This window comes from Aedes albopictus, chromosome 1, assembly GCF_035046485.1.
Source record: "Aedes albopictus strain Foshan chromosome 1, AalbF5, whole genome shotgun sequence".
NCBI lineage: Eukaryota > Metazoa > Arthropoda > Insecta > Diptera > Culicidae > Aedes > Aedes albopictus.
Genome location: NC_085136.1, coordinates 257,955,929 through 257,973,424, shown reverse-complemented (window position 1 = coordinate 257,973,424; position 17,496 = coordinate 257,955,929). Strand labels below are relative to the sequence as shown.

At 44.0% G+C, this 17,496-nt stretch overlaps 1 protein-coding gene across 6 annotated transcripts in view; it reads right to left on the bottom strand.

Annotated features, from left to right (window-relative positions):
• Window positions 1–17,496, bottom strand: part of LOC109400433 (filamin-A) — a 365,952-nt gene that overhangs the window by 111,425 nt on the left and 237,031 nt on the right. For all 6 annotated transcript variants that reach the window (XM_062846659.1, XM_062846655.1, XM_062846658.1 and 3 more), the window contains 2 exons: window positions 11,788–11,967; window positions 11,391–11,712 (listed from right to left, as the gene is read on the bottom strand). In XM_062846659.1, coding sequence (XP_062702643.1) covers window positions 11,391–11,712; window positions 11,788–11,967 — 502 coding nt within the window. The remainder of the gene's footprint in view (window positions 1–11,390; window positions 11,713–11,787; window positions 11,968–17,496) is intronic.

The window sequence follows — 17,496 nt, the reverse complement described above, 5'->3', positions numbered from 1 at the left end:
GACCCCACTTTCAGAATTGCTTGCAAATTCATCGTTCAATGACTCAAAATTCATAATTTCGCATCCAGATGTAAGCAGGATCGACGAAAGAATGTGCAGGTTGAGGATCAAGGGCCGATTCTTCAACATTAGCATAATAAACGTGCACAGCCCTCACTCCGGAAGCACTGATGATGACAAAGACGCATTTTACGCGCAGCTCGAACGCGAGTACGACCGCTGCCCAAACCACGACGTCAAGATCATCATAGGGGATCTAAACGCTCAGGTAGGCCAGGAGGAGGAATTCAGACCGACGATTGGAAAGTTCAGCGCCCACCAGCTGACGAACGAAAATGGCCTACGCCTCATCGATTTCGCCGCCTCCAAGAACATGGCCATTCGTAGCACCTTCTTCCAGCACAGCCTCCCGTATCGTTACACCTGGAGATCACCACAACAAACGGAATCGCAAATCGACCACGTTCTGATTGATGGACGGCACTTCTCCGACATTATCGACGTCAGGACCTATCGTGGCGCTAATATCGACTCCGATCACTACCTGGTGATGGTTAAACTGCGCCCAAAACTCTCCGTTATTAACAACGTACATTACCGGCGGCCGCCCCGGTACGATCTAGAGCGACTGAAGCAACCGAATGTCGCCACCGCATACGCGCAGAATCTCGAGGCAGCGTTGTCGGACGAGGGTGTGCTCGATGTGGCCCCTCTAGAGGACTGCTGGAGTACAATCAAAGCAGCCATCAACAACGCAGCTGAGAGCACTATCGGGTACGTAGAACGGAGTCGACGAAACGATTGGTTCGACGAGGAGTGCAGAGCGGTTCTGGAGGAGAAGGATGCAGCGCGGGCGGTAATGCTGCAGCATGGAACCCGACAGAATGTGGAGCGATACAGACAGAAGCGGAAGCAGCAGACCCGTCTCTTCCGGGAGAAAAAGCACCGCCTGGAAGAAGCGGAGTGCGAGGAAATGGAACAGGAAACACGCAAGTTCTACCAGAAGCTCAACGCATCCCGCAAAGGCTACGTGCCGCAAGCCGAAATCTGCAGGGATAAGGACGGGAGCCTCCTGACGGACAAACGTGAGGTGATCGAAAGGTGGAAGCAGCACTTCGACGAGCACCTGAATGGCGAAGAGAATGTAGGCACGGAGGACCAAGGGAGCGGAGGAAATGACTATGTTGGTGCAGCAGAGGACGGGAACGAACCAACTCCCACGCTGAGGGAAGTTAAGGATGCCATCCACCAGCTCAAAAACAACAAATCGGCTGGTAAGGACGGTATCGCAGCGGAACTCATCAAGATGGGCCCGGAAAAGTTGGCCACCTGTCTGCACCAGTTAGTAGTCAAGATCTGGGAAACCGAACAGCTACCGGAGGAGTGGAAGGAAGGGATAATCTGTCCCATCCACAAGAAAGGCGACAAGTTAATGTGTGAGAACTTTCGAGCGATCACCATTTTGAATGCCGCCTACAAAGTGCTATCCCAGATCATCTTCCGTCGTCTTTCACCTAAAGTAAATGAGTTCGTGGGAAGTTACCAAGCCGGTTTCATCGACGGCCGGTCGACAACGGACCAGATCTTCACCGTACGGCAAATCCTCCAGAAATGCCGTGAATACCAGGTCCCAACGCATCACCTGTTCATCGACTTCAAAGCGGCATACGACAGTATCGACCGCACAGAGCTATGGAAAATTATGGACGAGAACAGCTTTCCCGGGAAGCTGACTAGACTGATAAGAGCAACGATGGACGGTGTGCAGAACAGCGTAAGGATTTCGGGTGAACTATCCAGTTCATTTGAATCTCGACGGGGACTACGACAAGGTGATGGACTTTCCTGCCTACTATTCAACATCGCCCTGGAAGGTGTTATGCGACGAGCCGGGCTCAACAGCCGGGGTACGATCTTCACGAAATCCAGCCAATTTGTATGTTTTGCGGATGACATGGATATTATTGCTAGGACATTTGGAACGGTGGCAGAACAGTACACCCGCCTGAAACGTGAAGCAGCAAAGGTCGGACTGGTGGTGAATGCGGCTAAGACAAAGTACATGCTGGTAGGTGGGACTGAGCGAGACAGGACAAGCCTTGGCAGCAGTGTTACGATAGACGGGGATACTTTCGAGGTGGTAGAAGAATTCGTCTACCTCGGTTCCTTGCTAACGGCTGACAATAACGTGAGCCGTGAAATACGAAGGCGCATCATCAGTGGAAGTCGTGCCTATTATGGGCTCCAGAAGAAACTGCGGTCAAAAAAGATTCACCCCCGCACCAAATGTACCATGTACAAGACGTTAATAAGACCGGTGGTTCTCTACGGGCACGAGACGTGGACGATGCTCGAGGAGGACATGCAAGCACTCGGAGTTTTCGAGCGACGGGTGCTAAGGACGATCTTCGGCGGCGTGCAGGAGAACGGTGTGTGGCGGAGAAGGATGAACCACGAGCTCGCTGCACTTTATGGCGAACCCAGCATCCAGAAGGTAGCCAAAGCCGGAAGGATACGGTGGGCAGGGCATGTTGCAAGAATGCCGGACAACAACCCTGCAAAGTTGGTGTTTGCTAACCATCCGGTTGGTACAAGAAGGCGTGGAGCGCAGAGAGCACGATGGGCGGACCAGGTGGAGCGTGATCTGGCGAGTGTTGGGCGTGACCGACGTTGGAGAGCTGCAGCTGCAAATCGAGTATTATGGCGGCAAATTGTTGATTCAGTATTATCATGAATTTGATGTTAACTAAATAAATGAAATGAATGTAAGCAGGCACTGTGTCGATGGTTATCAATGGAGTCTCCACACTTTTATTTTCGGGTTCCCTAGGTACCTCAGGTTTTTCCACCATGATTCGGGCACTACTTAAAATTTATAAAATTCCATTCCATATATCACAAATGAAACTATTTTTAGATTTTCTGTAAAATTATTACCAAAATCAGATAAACTAAAGTAATAGCTACAAAATTTTGAAAAATTGGTGTTGGAACTTGGTACTGTTAAGGTTAATATGTACCATCAAATGGGGTAAATTGCAGTATTTTTAGACCTTGAAGCAAAATAAATGAAAATCTAAACATTTGAAACATACTATAAAGCATCGTGTAAATTAATTATCACGAGTAAAATATTATGCAGCACTTGATTTACCAAGTTGCCACCTAATTAGCCCCTAACCTCCAAGAGATTGAGGAGGAGGTTGGCCAGTTAAAAAACTACAAAGCCACTGGAGCAGATCAAATGCCAAGCGAGCTTCCAAAATACGGCGGAGAAGCACTGGTGGGAGCGCTACAATGGGTCATTATCAAGATTTCGGAGGAGGAAGTATTACCGGAGGAATGGATGGAAGGTATCGTGTGTCCCATCTACAAAAAGGGCGACAAGTTGGATTTCGGGAACTATCGCGCAACCAGTTGTTCGCCATCCGCCTGATGTTGCATAAATGCCGCGAATACAACGTGCCCAAACATCACTAGTTCATCGATCTTAAAACGGCGTATGATACAATCGGTCGAGACCAGCTATGGCAGCATATGCACGACTGATACGATTGATCAAGGCGACGATGGATCGAGTGATGTACGTAGTTCGAGTTTCAGCGACACTCTCGAGTCTCTTCGCATCTCGCAGAGGGCTACGGCAAGGTGATGGTCTTTCGTGTTTGCTGTTCAACATTGCTTTAGATGGTGTAATTAGGAGATCGGGGATAAACACGAGTGGAACGATTTTCACGAAGTTCGTTCAGCTGCTTGGTTTCGCTAATGATATTGATGTTTTTTTTTTTTTTTTATTCTTACTCACTTAACCTAATTTACAGCTCTTTTGTCCACTAGGGCACTACGTGAGCGATTCCAATTGGACGCTGCACTTACATTACGTACAGCGCCTACATGTATTCTATTCTAATTCAACTATTTCGAACTGGTGTCTTGTTCTGCTTCAACTTTTCTACCCTGTCCATGGTAGACTGATGAGCACGATGATGCTGATGTGTGGCTGTTGTTCCTTTTCCAGTCCGATTGGGGGTCCATTATGAGTTGCGGTTCGCCGATATCCAAATTCCGGGTCCGTTAGAGCTATATGCTCCGAAGAGGGTCAGGTGCCAGCTGCTCTCGGGGGGAAGAGCAACTGACGAAAAATTGCAAGTGCCGGGGCTGGGTTCGAACCCATGACCATCCGCTTATGAAGCGAACGTGTGGACCACTGCGCCACGGGCCCCGACATTTATATTGATGTTATAGCTCACAAATTTGAGACAATGGCGGAAGCGTGCATGCGACTGAAGAATGAAGCCAGGCAAATAGGAATAGTCATTAATGTGTCGAAGACAAAATACATGATGGCAAAGGGCTCTAGGAAGGATCAAATGTGCCCACCATCCCGTATTTCAATCGACAGTGATGAAATTGAGACGATTGAATAGTTCGTGTACTTGGGCGCACTGGTGACCGCCGAAAACGATACTAGCAGAGCAATTCAGAGACGCATTGTGGCAGGAAATCGAGCTTCATTTGCACTCCGCAGTACTCTACGATCGAACAAAGTTCGCCGTCACACGAAGTTAACCAGCTTCAAAACGCTGATTATACCGATAGTCCTCTATGGGCGCGAAACGTGAACTCTACGTGCAGAGAACCAAGAAGATGTTGCGTACCATCTACGGCGAAGTACAGATGGAAGACGGGACTTGGAGAATGCGAATGAACCACGAGCTGCATCAGTTGCTGACAAAACCAACCATCGTCCAAACTGTGAAAATCGGGAGGCTACGGTGGGCGGATCACGTCATCAGGATGCCGGATAGCAACCCGATAATCACGAGAACGATTCGACCGGTACAAGAGGGCGTGGTGCACAACGAGCTAGGTGGGTCGATCAAGTGCGAGACGATTTGCGGACCTTTCGCAGAGTGCGAGACTGGAGACACACAGCCATGGACCGAGTAGAATGGTGAAGACTCCTACATACAGCAGAGAATACTCAGGCCGTAGTCTGAACGGTAAGCCAAGTATGCTAGGGGAACCTCCTCAAGCGTTTCATACTTATACTATTATATAGGTACCTCAATGTTCATAAACAACGAAACAAAACACACACGCATCTCGTCTCATAAATCCAACTCCCCCATTGTTTTGCCACTAATGGGCTGTAACGCAATTCCCAAGTTGACAAAACGCCAACAATCAACATCAAATGGCACCAATTTACGATGCGGAAAATCGTCGTAAACTGCAGCCGGGAAACATTACCGCATGGCAGAACTCATCCAACAAACGCCCCCACATTTCCTTCCACAATGGACGCCCACCAATCACAACTAATCTTGCTGAATGATGACTGATGCATGAGATCCTGCGCTGTAAGGAATGAATGACATGTGATGTCAATAGCGAATGATTGCTATTGATTTCAAACTGAAATTTGAGAAACTATTTTGAAACTGTATCGATTGATTTTTGACAAGTTCCTCACCCCACTCACATGTGAGCAGACAAACCTGTGAACTCTGTTCGATGGTAATCGATGAGTGACCACCTAGCGAACCCATAAAACAACCGAGCGCAAGCTCGTAAAACCACGTTTGAAAATGACACCAACCTATTCAAAGCCTTGAGCACGTTGGACGCGTCGGTCGAGTCGAGTTCAAGGAAAGGTGTGTAGTAAGTTGTTGCAATAATATTGCTGAGACATGTAACACATGGTGTAGGTACATGGTAGATCCGCCGATGATCAACCAACGACCAGTTGAGGGGATTGCATTGCGTGCTCTATAAATATCGCGTTTCGTGTGGCGGCGGCTTTCGCTCCAAACCAAATCGTCACAGCTTGGGCTTGGCTGGGCTGGAATGGTACCCCGAATATCAGCGTTGTTTTTCCGACGAGATGTTTGCGAGCGATGATGGCGCGATGACACATGTAGGTACACTTTGGAAGCTGATGGGTGGAAAATGTTACGTCACTCCCCCGCGATCAGCACTGAATGCACTAAGGGAAATTTCATCAGTTTAGGTGGACGACTTTAGTTCTACTACTATCGCCAACTATCGATTTCTCTTCATATTTAGCGTCGAACCAACCGCAGCCTGTCGTGTTTTATTCGCTTCCATCTCCATAAAGTATAAGGTACAGTTTGTAGTCCATGCGATGCCGTCCTTAAGTTCACCATCGAGTATTGTTCGCAGCACTTTACGTTCGAAGACTCCAAGACTCTCCGATCAACTTCTCTCTACAGTTTCGTAAAATCTTCACACATCATTCTGTCCCATACCTTCTCGCACCTGAGCAATCATGTATTCCTCATAGTATTTTTTTTATTTTTGCGTTGGATTCGGTTTTCGACTACTCTTGATTCATTATATCGCTGTCTTCTTTAAGCTACAACCGATTACTTCGGTTTGTTTGACATTTGGGGTGGAAAACATTAAGCAGATAAATATCTCGATTCAAGTTCAACCGAGTTCGGTACAATTCATTAAGTGTGTTTCGAAGTATTTCTAGAAATACGGATGATGTAGTCCAATAGAAGACGAGTAGCACTAGCATGTAAATATTATCCAATTTTCCAAAGATTTTGGAAGAAAATTTAATGTTAACTTCAATTTATTTGCGCCAGCTGTATTTGATGATTTAGATACAGTCTTGCTCCCGGCACGCCGGATTGTCATGTTCGGTTTGGTTCAAATTGAAGAAAGCAGCAGTTAATACCCTAAGGAACACTTTTTAGAATTTTTCAATTTCATTGTAGTTTTAGCTAAGGAAAGAATAATTAGAATATGTGCCTTAGTATCTCCTCCACTACTGCAATGAAACTTCTTAAAGGCATGTTGAGGAAAGGGCCGGGGAAAGCGGAGTCCTTGAGGGTTTAAAAGGTTGGCATTAAGGGGTCCCTTAGTGGTTAAAGAGGGAAGCGGGCGGACACAAAGGGATCTTAGAGAGCGTAAATGGGTTGGGACAAAAGGGAGGTTGAATGAAGGGGACAAAGGGGGAGCTCAGAGGAATTCAAAGAGAGGAGACATTAGGTGGGATGGAGAGCAATGGCAGGATAGTGGCTGGAAAAGAGATTGCAACAGCGATTTCATGTGGAAAGGCAGAGAGATTTTAGGGGTGGAGAATTTCAATGGATTTGGGGTGGGGATTTCTGTTGAGATTCAGATGAAATTTTGAAGTATCAGGGGCTTCCATTGGGTTATAGGATGTTTCACGGGAGATTCAAAAATGTTAGAGGGATGCAGGTTGTTGAGACTTTTCGTAAGCCTGTCAGTTAATCTTCTTTTGAACTCCCCTCCAGCTCCCTGACGTTGTGGTCGATAGAGTAGCCTAGGAGTACCAAGGGTCAACTAACGCTCTAGGGCACTTGGGGGAATACTACGGTTGATTGAATGAAAAACATCGTTTTCCCATAGTAATTCCCATACAAACTTTGAAGGGCTTGTGCAGTCTCAATTTTCAACCAAATGAGCTCAAATTTTGGGAGAAGGCATAGAATCTGGTTATGAATCGAATAAGCGGTGTGGAGCAAAAACGATTTTTTGAACCACGCTAATAAATACCCCAGAAAGCTGTCGCTCTATGGCACGATCTACATAGTACAGTGAACCTTTCTTTTCCAGTCCCTCATGGCACCAACAATGAGTACAAATTCAACAAACAATCTACAAGATGATGACTCCTCTCTGAATCGTGTGAGAGCCAAATTGACTGAGCCAGCTTGCCAATGCTGAAGACCAGTTTCTCAGTAGCCCGCAGGAGAAGATGGAAGTATCCTGTTCCTCAACACCTACCTCCCGGAGCAACACATATTTCGATGAAGCTACTGGTTCAAATTTATAATACTCCCATCGACCGACGCCAACCTGCTGGACATGAAAGATAACGTGGGTGATAATCAGGATGAGGAGCATTATCACCTCCAATAAAAAGTTGACAATAATAACAATAATCAACCCACATGAATCTCTAGGAAGCAATAGAATATGAAACATATCTTGGGATATTCAAACTGACCCAAACTGTTCTGAAACTCAGTCTTTCAAATCTACAGGACTTGTTTGGTCATTTCATCAACCAATTGAAACATTGCATAATCTGCTGTAATCTGTGAATTTCTTGGAACCACGGAAGCCATTCATAGACATTATTAGGATAATGCAGGTCATCCAAACTATCTTGAAGTTTAGAATCTCAAATCTATAACCGTACTAGTAGTCATATCCGCTATAAAAAGTAACGTTTCATAATCAACTAAAACTTCTGGATCTACTTGAAGACTGATATAAATTATTGCATACTTTTGAGATATTTAGCGTCTTCCGAACTCTCCTGGAGTTTAGTCCTTGACATCTACGGCAGTCGTTACGTTGTTGTTTTTTTTGCTGTTATCTGAAACACCACATTTTCAACTATGATTCAACAAATCATTCCAAAATTCTTTAGGGATATTATAGACCAACTGAACTATTCCGAAGAACAGAACTTCAGGTCTACACTCCTAACAGTAGTCATATCCATTTTACAGAGTGTTATAGTAGTTGCATCACTTAATATGGTTAACGGGTTCCTTGGTAGACTAATAAATAATATCTGTTATATCTTTGGGACATTCAGGACAATCCAAACTATCCTGGAGTTTAGTCCTTGACGTCTACAGCTGTACAGTAATTAATTTCGCTATGAAATGTTGTCCAACTACAATCTATGACCCACTTGGAATTATTCGAACCATTCCAAAATTCATCTGGGATGTTCCAGATCCAGACCAAACTACACCGATGAGAAGAACTTCAAATTTACAATAGTAACAGTGGTCGTATTGAGTAACGTTGCCTTTGATTGCTGAATTTATTTAAAGACTGATAGGTATTACTGTATTTGTACTAGCATTACATATTCAACTATTAAATGTGAACTCCTCGGAATTGTATGAATCATTTCAAAGTGGTATTAAGATATTCCAGATCAATCGAACTACCCCGAAGAGCAGGTCTACATTCTTAGCAGCAGTGATATCTGCTGCATCAAGAAGTTGATCAAAACTGAAAACAGTACTGTAATGGTTCATTAAGCAAAGCAAATCAGTGCTGTAATGAACCATTACAGCACTGATTTGCGTTGCGTAATGAACCATTATAGCACTGTTTTCAATTTCGATCAACTTCTTGATGCTTTCTGGACCCAGGTTTGAAAAATTGTGACAACGGCACAGTATAACCTGCTATGATCAGACTTTCTTAAACATGGCTTTGAACATCAGTGTGCAGTTTGACGAAAACAAATTGTTGAAAACTATCGTCAAGTGGTAATTTATGAAATTGCAAGAAATACGTTGTACGCAACTCAGTGCAGAACTCGATTTTTACAGCACTCGTCATAATTATCCAACTCGGCTAGCCTCGTTGAATAAATGTACGACTCGTGCTGAGAAAATCTTCTTTTGCACCTTGTTGCGTAAACTACTATTTTAAAACTCGACACTATAAATTCTATGTTTATACTATCCCTTTCAGTAACGAAACAGCATACTTTTCCGGACTATACCAAACAATTGCATTATGGTTGATAATGCAACTCATTTCAGTTGCATTATGAATCATAATGCAATTGTTTGATCCATAACTAAAGTTTCCACAGCAAGAACTGGCAAAATTGTAACGTTTATAGCACGATTTGCTTGATCCAAATATCGTCTCGAGCACGTGGTCGTTCTCATTAAATCACCGTGAAGTACGATGGTACTGACGGATATGATCGTGTACTAGTGAAAGTTTATTGTCATTGCAAAAAATGTTGTATGCAACTCGTTGCATAACTCGATTCTTACAGCACTCGTAGATTTGACTTCATTATATCCAAAAAATATCGTTTAAATAATCCTTTTGTCAAGTGATCAACCAACTTGTGACTGAAAATCGGTATAATAAAGAAATGATATTAATAACAAGCGAGGAAATGAATAATTTCAATACTATTATTTGATCCTAGTAATTTTTCAGAGAAATTTTTATACACGTTCTAAGAGGAATCACCACAGTAAGTCTTTGTAGAATTTACCTATCCGTCGGAGACATTTTTATTCTAATCTTTGAAGACCCATCTGTTTTTGTCCATCCTAAGCTTTATTGCGTTAAATTTTACACGTTTTATATCTTCTCGTACTAACTACGTCATTTATAAGTAATCTGATGAAGCAAATGGATCATTGAAGCCGACTTTTCCGCTACTCACCGCTTCAAAACAAAAGCGCCACCGTATATGGACGGTAGCACAGTGACAGCTGTCGAGTTACGTCAAACACACAAGGCTACGGTGGCGCTATCTGTTCAATTCATAGCGGCCGTTTTAGTTATTTTAGTGATCCATTATCTTTTTCATAGTCAAAGACACTTTCTGGTTATCGTCTTTGCAAACCATGGAATCATTTTACATGAACCAATGGAATCAATGACTGGCTTATGGATTTATCCAGTGGTTATCAGTTTCAGTTTCAGTTCACAGGTGGATAAATTCATTGCCAACATTTATCTATGGACTAATGCACGTATTCACTCGTCACGATTGAGCGATACCATATTATTTAGTAGGCCATGGGAACGAGTTCATTTCTCGTAAACTGGTGAACAATGCCCTGTCTGCGTAAATTTAGTGAACTTGTTCATCGATCTGTAAGGCTATGGATCTGTGCACGAGTTCACTAATTTAACGTTTGAACGTTGTCGTGTTTACAGAAAATGAACTGGTTCCCAATGCCACCTAGATAACATTGCAGTGCCCAAAAGTCAAGTGGATGAACACGCGCATAGATCCGAGAATTTTGACACTAGAGCGTGGCCACTTCCAATTAGAATCCCTGAATTCTGATTAGAAACGGCCCTGCTCTAGTGTTTATAAACATCAATAAACGTCAATTTATAGTGAACTCGTGCAAAAAAAACGATAGAAGAGTGTACCGATGAATTCGGAGTTCACTCGTCTTGAAATTTTTCAACCAGCCATTCATTTTTTTACCTTTCTAACATGAATTTTCTTTTAAAGTGATGCACATGTATAAAGTTAACGAATTAGCTCTCATTTCAGCAATTTCACAAAGAAAACAAGGTGAAATAAATTTAACAAATAATCATGGTATAAACATAGACCCCGATGTGGTCTCAATATTCGCTGATCGTGTGAACTCGCAACTGGCAGTGCACTCATTTATTCGTACGTTTATTTGTTAGATTTGTGCCTCCGAAATTTGTATGTAGATTTGACATGCGGTTCAAACATAGTTCCCCTGTTTTGTGTTATCCGTTGTTGGGCGAACACCCGTGAAAGTTTGTGGGTTTGCGAATTATTCAACCGAAATTCCATTAAGACCCAAATTCAGTAGAAATCCCTTATGGGTACTTACCGCTCACTGCACCCCCGGTCTGCGGAAGATTCAACCGCTCGAGCTTGAAATCGCGCAACCGATTAGCTGCACCAGTGCTAGTAACGGCACTACTGCTATGGCTGGTACTACTACTGCTGGTGGTGCAGGTTTCCTGTACTGCTGAACTAGTTTTGCTTACACTACTGCTGCTACTGGTATTGTTAACGGCGTTAACCGAAGTCGCCGACGACGAGTGCACGTGGTTACCGTTTGTGGTAGCGTGATGACCGTTACTCAAACCGTTTTCGTACTTGTTGTTGCTGTTGCTGCTGCTGCCGTTGACTAGCTGGCGTTCGCGGACCTGAAACGGAAAGGGGAAGGACGTGAGATTTTCTGGGAAGCGTCAATGTATAGCTTTGAAGGGGGAAGAACTTACGAGGAACTCCTCGCACGCGGTTTGCTGGTGGAATAGTTTGGATTTGGACACGGACGAGACCTGCTCTACGTACGATTCCTGGTGTTGGTAGATTTGCTGGTTCTCCGATACGGTGGCCGATGAGGATTTGGTTGTACTGCTGGTGGTGCTAGTGACCTGTTGTTCGACGTTTTCAACGGCCTGAAAGTATATGGATAAGAAAAGGTAAAACATTAGGTTGATGTGTTATATGGTAGGATGAGGCACCGGATCCAAAGCCATTATGTCAAAAGGTTAACGGACGGATTCAATTCCCGGTAGGTTCAGGCATTTTTCGTAAAGTAAATTTCAGAATTTCTTGGACATAGAGTTTCTGCGTGCCTACAAGATGACATACATATGCAAAATTGTCACTGACAGAGGAAGGTCTCAGTTAATAACTGTGGAAGTGTTCATAGAACATTAAGCTGAAAAGCAAGCTTTGTTTCAGATGGGACGTTACGTTACGTCAGAATAAGACAGAAAGTCTAGAATATGAACACGCTTAGATTCGTTGCAGTACGGCCGGAAGATTACGAACGGCCGAATCCATGTTCAACAGGCGGCTGACAAGCTTAAGTCATCACGTGGATGGACAAAACTGTGAAACTGTTATGAGCGGGATTTCAACAGCGTCTCAATCATCGTCATCATCATCATCGCATCGGCGGGGTAGCTCCTCCGAAATGGTAAAAGTCGGCGGCACTCAGTGCATATTAATATGACGTATCGACGACAGGTGTCGCGTGTGTACAGCCATACTCGCGGCTGTGGCGTTGAGTCGGTGTTTTTCGGAGAATTTATTTTTGAAACATTTTTGCTACACGGTTTAACTTTTTGTATACGAAGGAGCGTTGCTCTCAGAATCGAAGAACAAGAGCGAGAGTGTGCGCTAAATCGACCAAAACGCCTAAAGGTAGGCATTAGTTCCGGAATGATAGGCACGTGGCGCTGAAACGTCGCAGCTTGCGAATGTCGCCGCCTGCTCGTCGTTGAAAAAAATACTTTCAATTTGAGCATCCCTAGCGCTGCTGTGTTCGATGAACACATCCCCCCGTGCAACTCAATTCCCTTTAAACTGTAAATGTTTCTTTTTTTGGTGCAAGCAAGTTGCTTGACAGACGGCACAAGTTGCGGATTTAATGCGATCACTCAAGCGCGAAGCGCGAGTTCCCGGCTAGCTAATATGCTAATCAATGCAGTTAATTGTCACTTGCACGTGATGCGAAGCACCATAAATCTTGCGCGGTAGGGTTAGGGATGCTGCAGGGATCGCCGGATGAATGGTTGGGAAATGTGACGAGCGGTGGCGTACGTGTGCCACTCGTCAAAGTGTCGAGCGTTACAAGGTAGACATTGGGAGGATTGTTGTACCTACGATGACGGCTGGCTGGTGCTTGCTGCCAAGAAGATGCCGCTGACTGTCTGTCATGTGGATGACAGTTGGCGCGTGATGATCCAATGAATGGATGAGTGAAAGAGTTGTTTTAAATATCACACTTTCTTCACAGGTGTCGTGCCGGTGTCTGGCGATATTTGCGTGGCAGGCAATTTGGAAGTGGCGCCAATTCGGTGTGGTATGGCACAAATTGTTGTTACCAAAATAGGATTTATGACCAAGTGGTTCATTAAGCACGTGACAGGAATTGCATGCCAAATAGAATAGAAGAGCGGGCAAGAGGTGCGTGATTAACAACTTCCATGGATCTATTCCTATATGCATCAGAGTAATCCCAGGAGTATTTTCTAGAAGAATTTCTTAAAGTTTCCTGGAGGGTCCACAAGTTATTTATGGAGGAATTTCTAGAGGAATTCTTGAAAAAAAAATATTAAAAAAATCCTGTGGGAATTCCTGAAAGAATTCTTCTAGGAATTCCTGAAGAAGTTCCTGAAGTATTCTATAGGACTTCCTTGAAAAATTTCTTCACGAAATCCTGGAGGAATTTCTAGAGAAATGCTTGAAAGTCCTCGAGGCATTTCCATTGGCGTAAATACGGGGGGGGGGGGGGGGGGGGGGGTCTAGGAAGGGCTTAGACCCCCCTAGAATCCGAATAGCCCTTTCTAGAAAATCTTCAAATTACACTGCGAAGCCTCCCTGGATATTGAAATTGGCTCTTAAGCCCCCCCTGGGCGCTTCATGGCAATGGCATTTTCAAGGAATTCGTCGAGGTTCCTTGGAGAACATCACGGTGAATTTTTCAGGGACTCCTGGAAGAATTTCCGAGGAAGGCCTGGAGGAATTTTTGGGTAATTTCCGATAGTTCAAAATACCATTAAGATTAACTGTATGTCAGTGGATGCACAAGTAAAACAAAGAAATATTCAAAATATTATGAAAAACAACAGAGGCAATCGTGAAAGAATTACATCGATAAAGTAAAGAGATACAAGAGTAGAGCTTGCAGAGCTTGAAGGTCTTAATTCCAGAATAGTTTTGATGCCCTAGATCACCAAGTGAATGTTGCTTAGATCAGAATTCTACTATGAGGCTCTAAGAAGTCTAATTGTAGCGTAGATTATATTCCGCGAGTATTCGCCACAGTAAAAATATCACAAAATTTACAGATATTGCGACCCATACTTCAAAATACATTGGGGTACCTTTGTATACCACTGGACACCCAAATAGCGACATATAGAAATACCCGTAATATAATGAGGTGCATCAGACACGATCGTGAAAGAATTATGCCTCTATCGGCAAGAGAAGCAATAGTAGAGCCTGTAGACCTTGAAGTTCCTAATTCCAGAATAGTTTGGAAAGCCTGGAATATCCCATGGATGTACCAAAGGCATTATAGCTGTGTACCGAGGCTTCATCAGCAGCAAAAACTACATTCCACGAATATTTCTTTTACAACTAAAGCATGAATCAGTAGGTAGATATCGTAACCCAAACTTCAAAGTGTGTTGGAGGCCATTTGTATTTCACGGGATGCCCAACTACCACAATATCAAGTTGCTGGTAGTATTGCGAGGTCTACACAAACGATGGCATGTTGTGGATCTTAAGGAAATGAATTCCAGAGTAGTTTGGATGACCTAGATCACCCTATTTAAGAACCATGATTTTTTTTTCTAGGGGTGCTTTAAAGCTTTTTGAGTACCGTAGACTATGTACTGTGATCATTCATCGTGTATAAAATTTGGTTCAGAATGTTGGATTTGTGTTACAAACTTCGGAGTACTTTGGAGGCCTCAGAATAGCTCTGGGATTAATAAAAAAAATACAAAAAAGTCACGTATTATCGGCTCCCAGCAAAAGGGGGGCGGGTGCAAATAGGGGAGGTACCATGCATTTCTTAGCACAACTATTCTCCTTGACTATAAAAAATCCAGGGTAAAATGTTTTCAAACAAAGAAGATATTGCATTTTTACCTACAGAAGATCGTCCCGGGTGTTTACGGGTTAAAAGAGTTGTGTTAGTCATCTGGTATACAAGGCATTGTTGGGATGAGAGGTGATGTTTTAAAAGACAATCTTTCATCGAGCTTTATAACACATCCAGAAAAATCGATATTTTTATATGAAACCTGGCATTATTTAGCGTGAAAAGTATTATACAATAATAAGTTCAAAATTGATTTACGTCAAAATTTCTTTTATTCCTCGAGCAGTCGCGTCTCCTGCTACCCCCAACGACACCACGCTCATGTTGTGCCTTTTCAATGGTGCGTGTACTCAGTACACGACGCGACCACTATTGATACAGAATTGTTGTATTGGTTGAAGTACGACGTAGATCCCATGGTGATCAACTTGTTCTCAGATTACGCTACATAAATTATTTTGCTAATCACACTTTCATTCTTAACCCATAATTCAATTGCGCTGGCATAACCTAAACTGTTGACACGACTGCTTGACAGGGTTTCATGCGGTTTCCAATGGCGTTTCTGGGGTGTTCATGGGCGCCATATGGGGGGTTTCAGTGGCGCTTTATAGTGTTTCAGGGACGTCCCAGAGGTGTTGCAGGGGCATTCCTGTTGCTTTCCGTGAGTGTTCCAGGGGGCTTTAGAGGGTTTCATGGGTTTAAAAAGCTTCCAGGTAGTTCATGATATTTCAGTGGAGTTCCAGAAGTGTTCCAGAGAGGATTTTAAAGGGTTTCACGGGCGCTCCAGAGTGTTTTTTTTTTTCAGGGGAGTTCCAGGAGGTTTCAGGAACGTTCCAGAGGCTTCAAAGGGCTGTCAATAAACTACGTGGTCATTTTTTGGGAGATTCCGAACCCCCTCCCCATTCGTGGTATTTTGTCTATACAGAAATTGTAATATTCGTATGGACCGTGGTCTTTGCCCAAACCGCCCTCCTGGTTTTTGGATGGCCTCTGAAAGGTTTTCAGGGGCGTTCCAAGTGAGGTATTCCAAGAGGGTTCAGGGGATTTCAAGAGCGCTCGTGGGAGTTTTATTGGGTTTCAGGAGGTACTGGAGATGTTCCAGGTAAATTCTGGGATTTCAAAGGAGTTCCCGTGAGTTTAAGAGGTTTCAGGAGCTTTCCAATGGTGCTCTTGAGATATTAAGGGCATTTCAGGAGGTTTCAGGGTTGTCAGGAAAATCATAACTGCATTGTGTGATGTGTGTCTACCTAACTACAATTCAATTATATTGCATGACACATTCGTTTAACGCAATCGTGTACATTAGCAATTCTAAAAAGACACTACACCACCACCACCACCACACTAAACACAACCAATTCTTACTATGGTCTCCTGCTGCGAGTGGATCGAGTGACCCTTTCGTACCTGTGGAGTGCTGATTTCTTGTCGTTCAGAACATCTCACGCATCCGGATTGCTTGAAGTCTTCTTCAGCGGTACCACTGACTGCCAAAACCGCCAGCTTCACTACTGACCGAACCAGCACTCCTGTAATGGCAGTCGCTACTTCCGCATCCCGTATACGGCCGCCGTCTCGTTCTCTCAACCATCCATTTCGGATTCGATCTTTCACCACTACCAGTAGATGTCCTACTTGAACATGCTTGATAGCATTTGGTAACCGTTCCAAATGCAGTAACTGCTTCCTAGCAACGTTATGGTGTAGGTGGATCGGACGAAGTTCCTCCAAGAGTTTTTCTCTTTTCATCGTTTGCTGTCGGATCGGATGCTTGTACAAGAATGTCAGCACTTGGAACCAGCGACTGCCTGAGCTGATATCGGGACCTTTGCCCCACTTTGTAGCATCGTCAGCGACATCCATACGCGATGGTACCCAACACCAAGGCACCAGTGTGCTATGAATAAGGCTCAAAATCACATACACTCTAATTCCCCTGTGAACACCTTTCAATCCGTCTGAAACTTCCTCATTCTGTCTGGTAAGCCCCCTGAAATCCGTGTAAACCCCAGAAAACTTTACGAAACATCCTGAAACCACCTGGAACGCCTTGAATCCCTTTGGAAGTCCCTCTGGAACTCGCTCGAATCCCGTGGAAAGGCTTGAAATGCTTTTGTACACCTTGAAATCCCGATAGAACATCATTGCAAACACCTCAAACAAGAGTTTCCGGAGACCACTTCGGCTCTGTGTGTAAACTTCGTAATTGTAGATTGTGGATTTTAGACTTTGGCCAGATTCTCCCTCCACTTAAGAGTTTACGTAGTTTAAGGACAAACCCTCCTGAAACTCCCTGATACCAGTTGATACCCCTGAAGCACCTTGCAACACCTCGAAATCCCTCTGAAAACCCCCT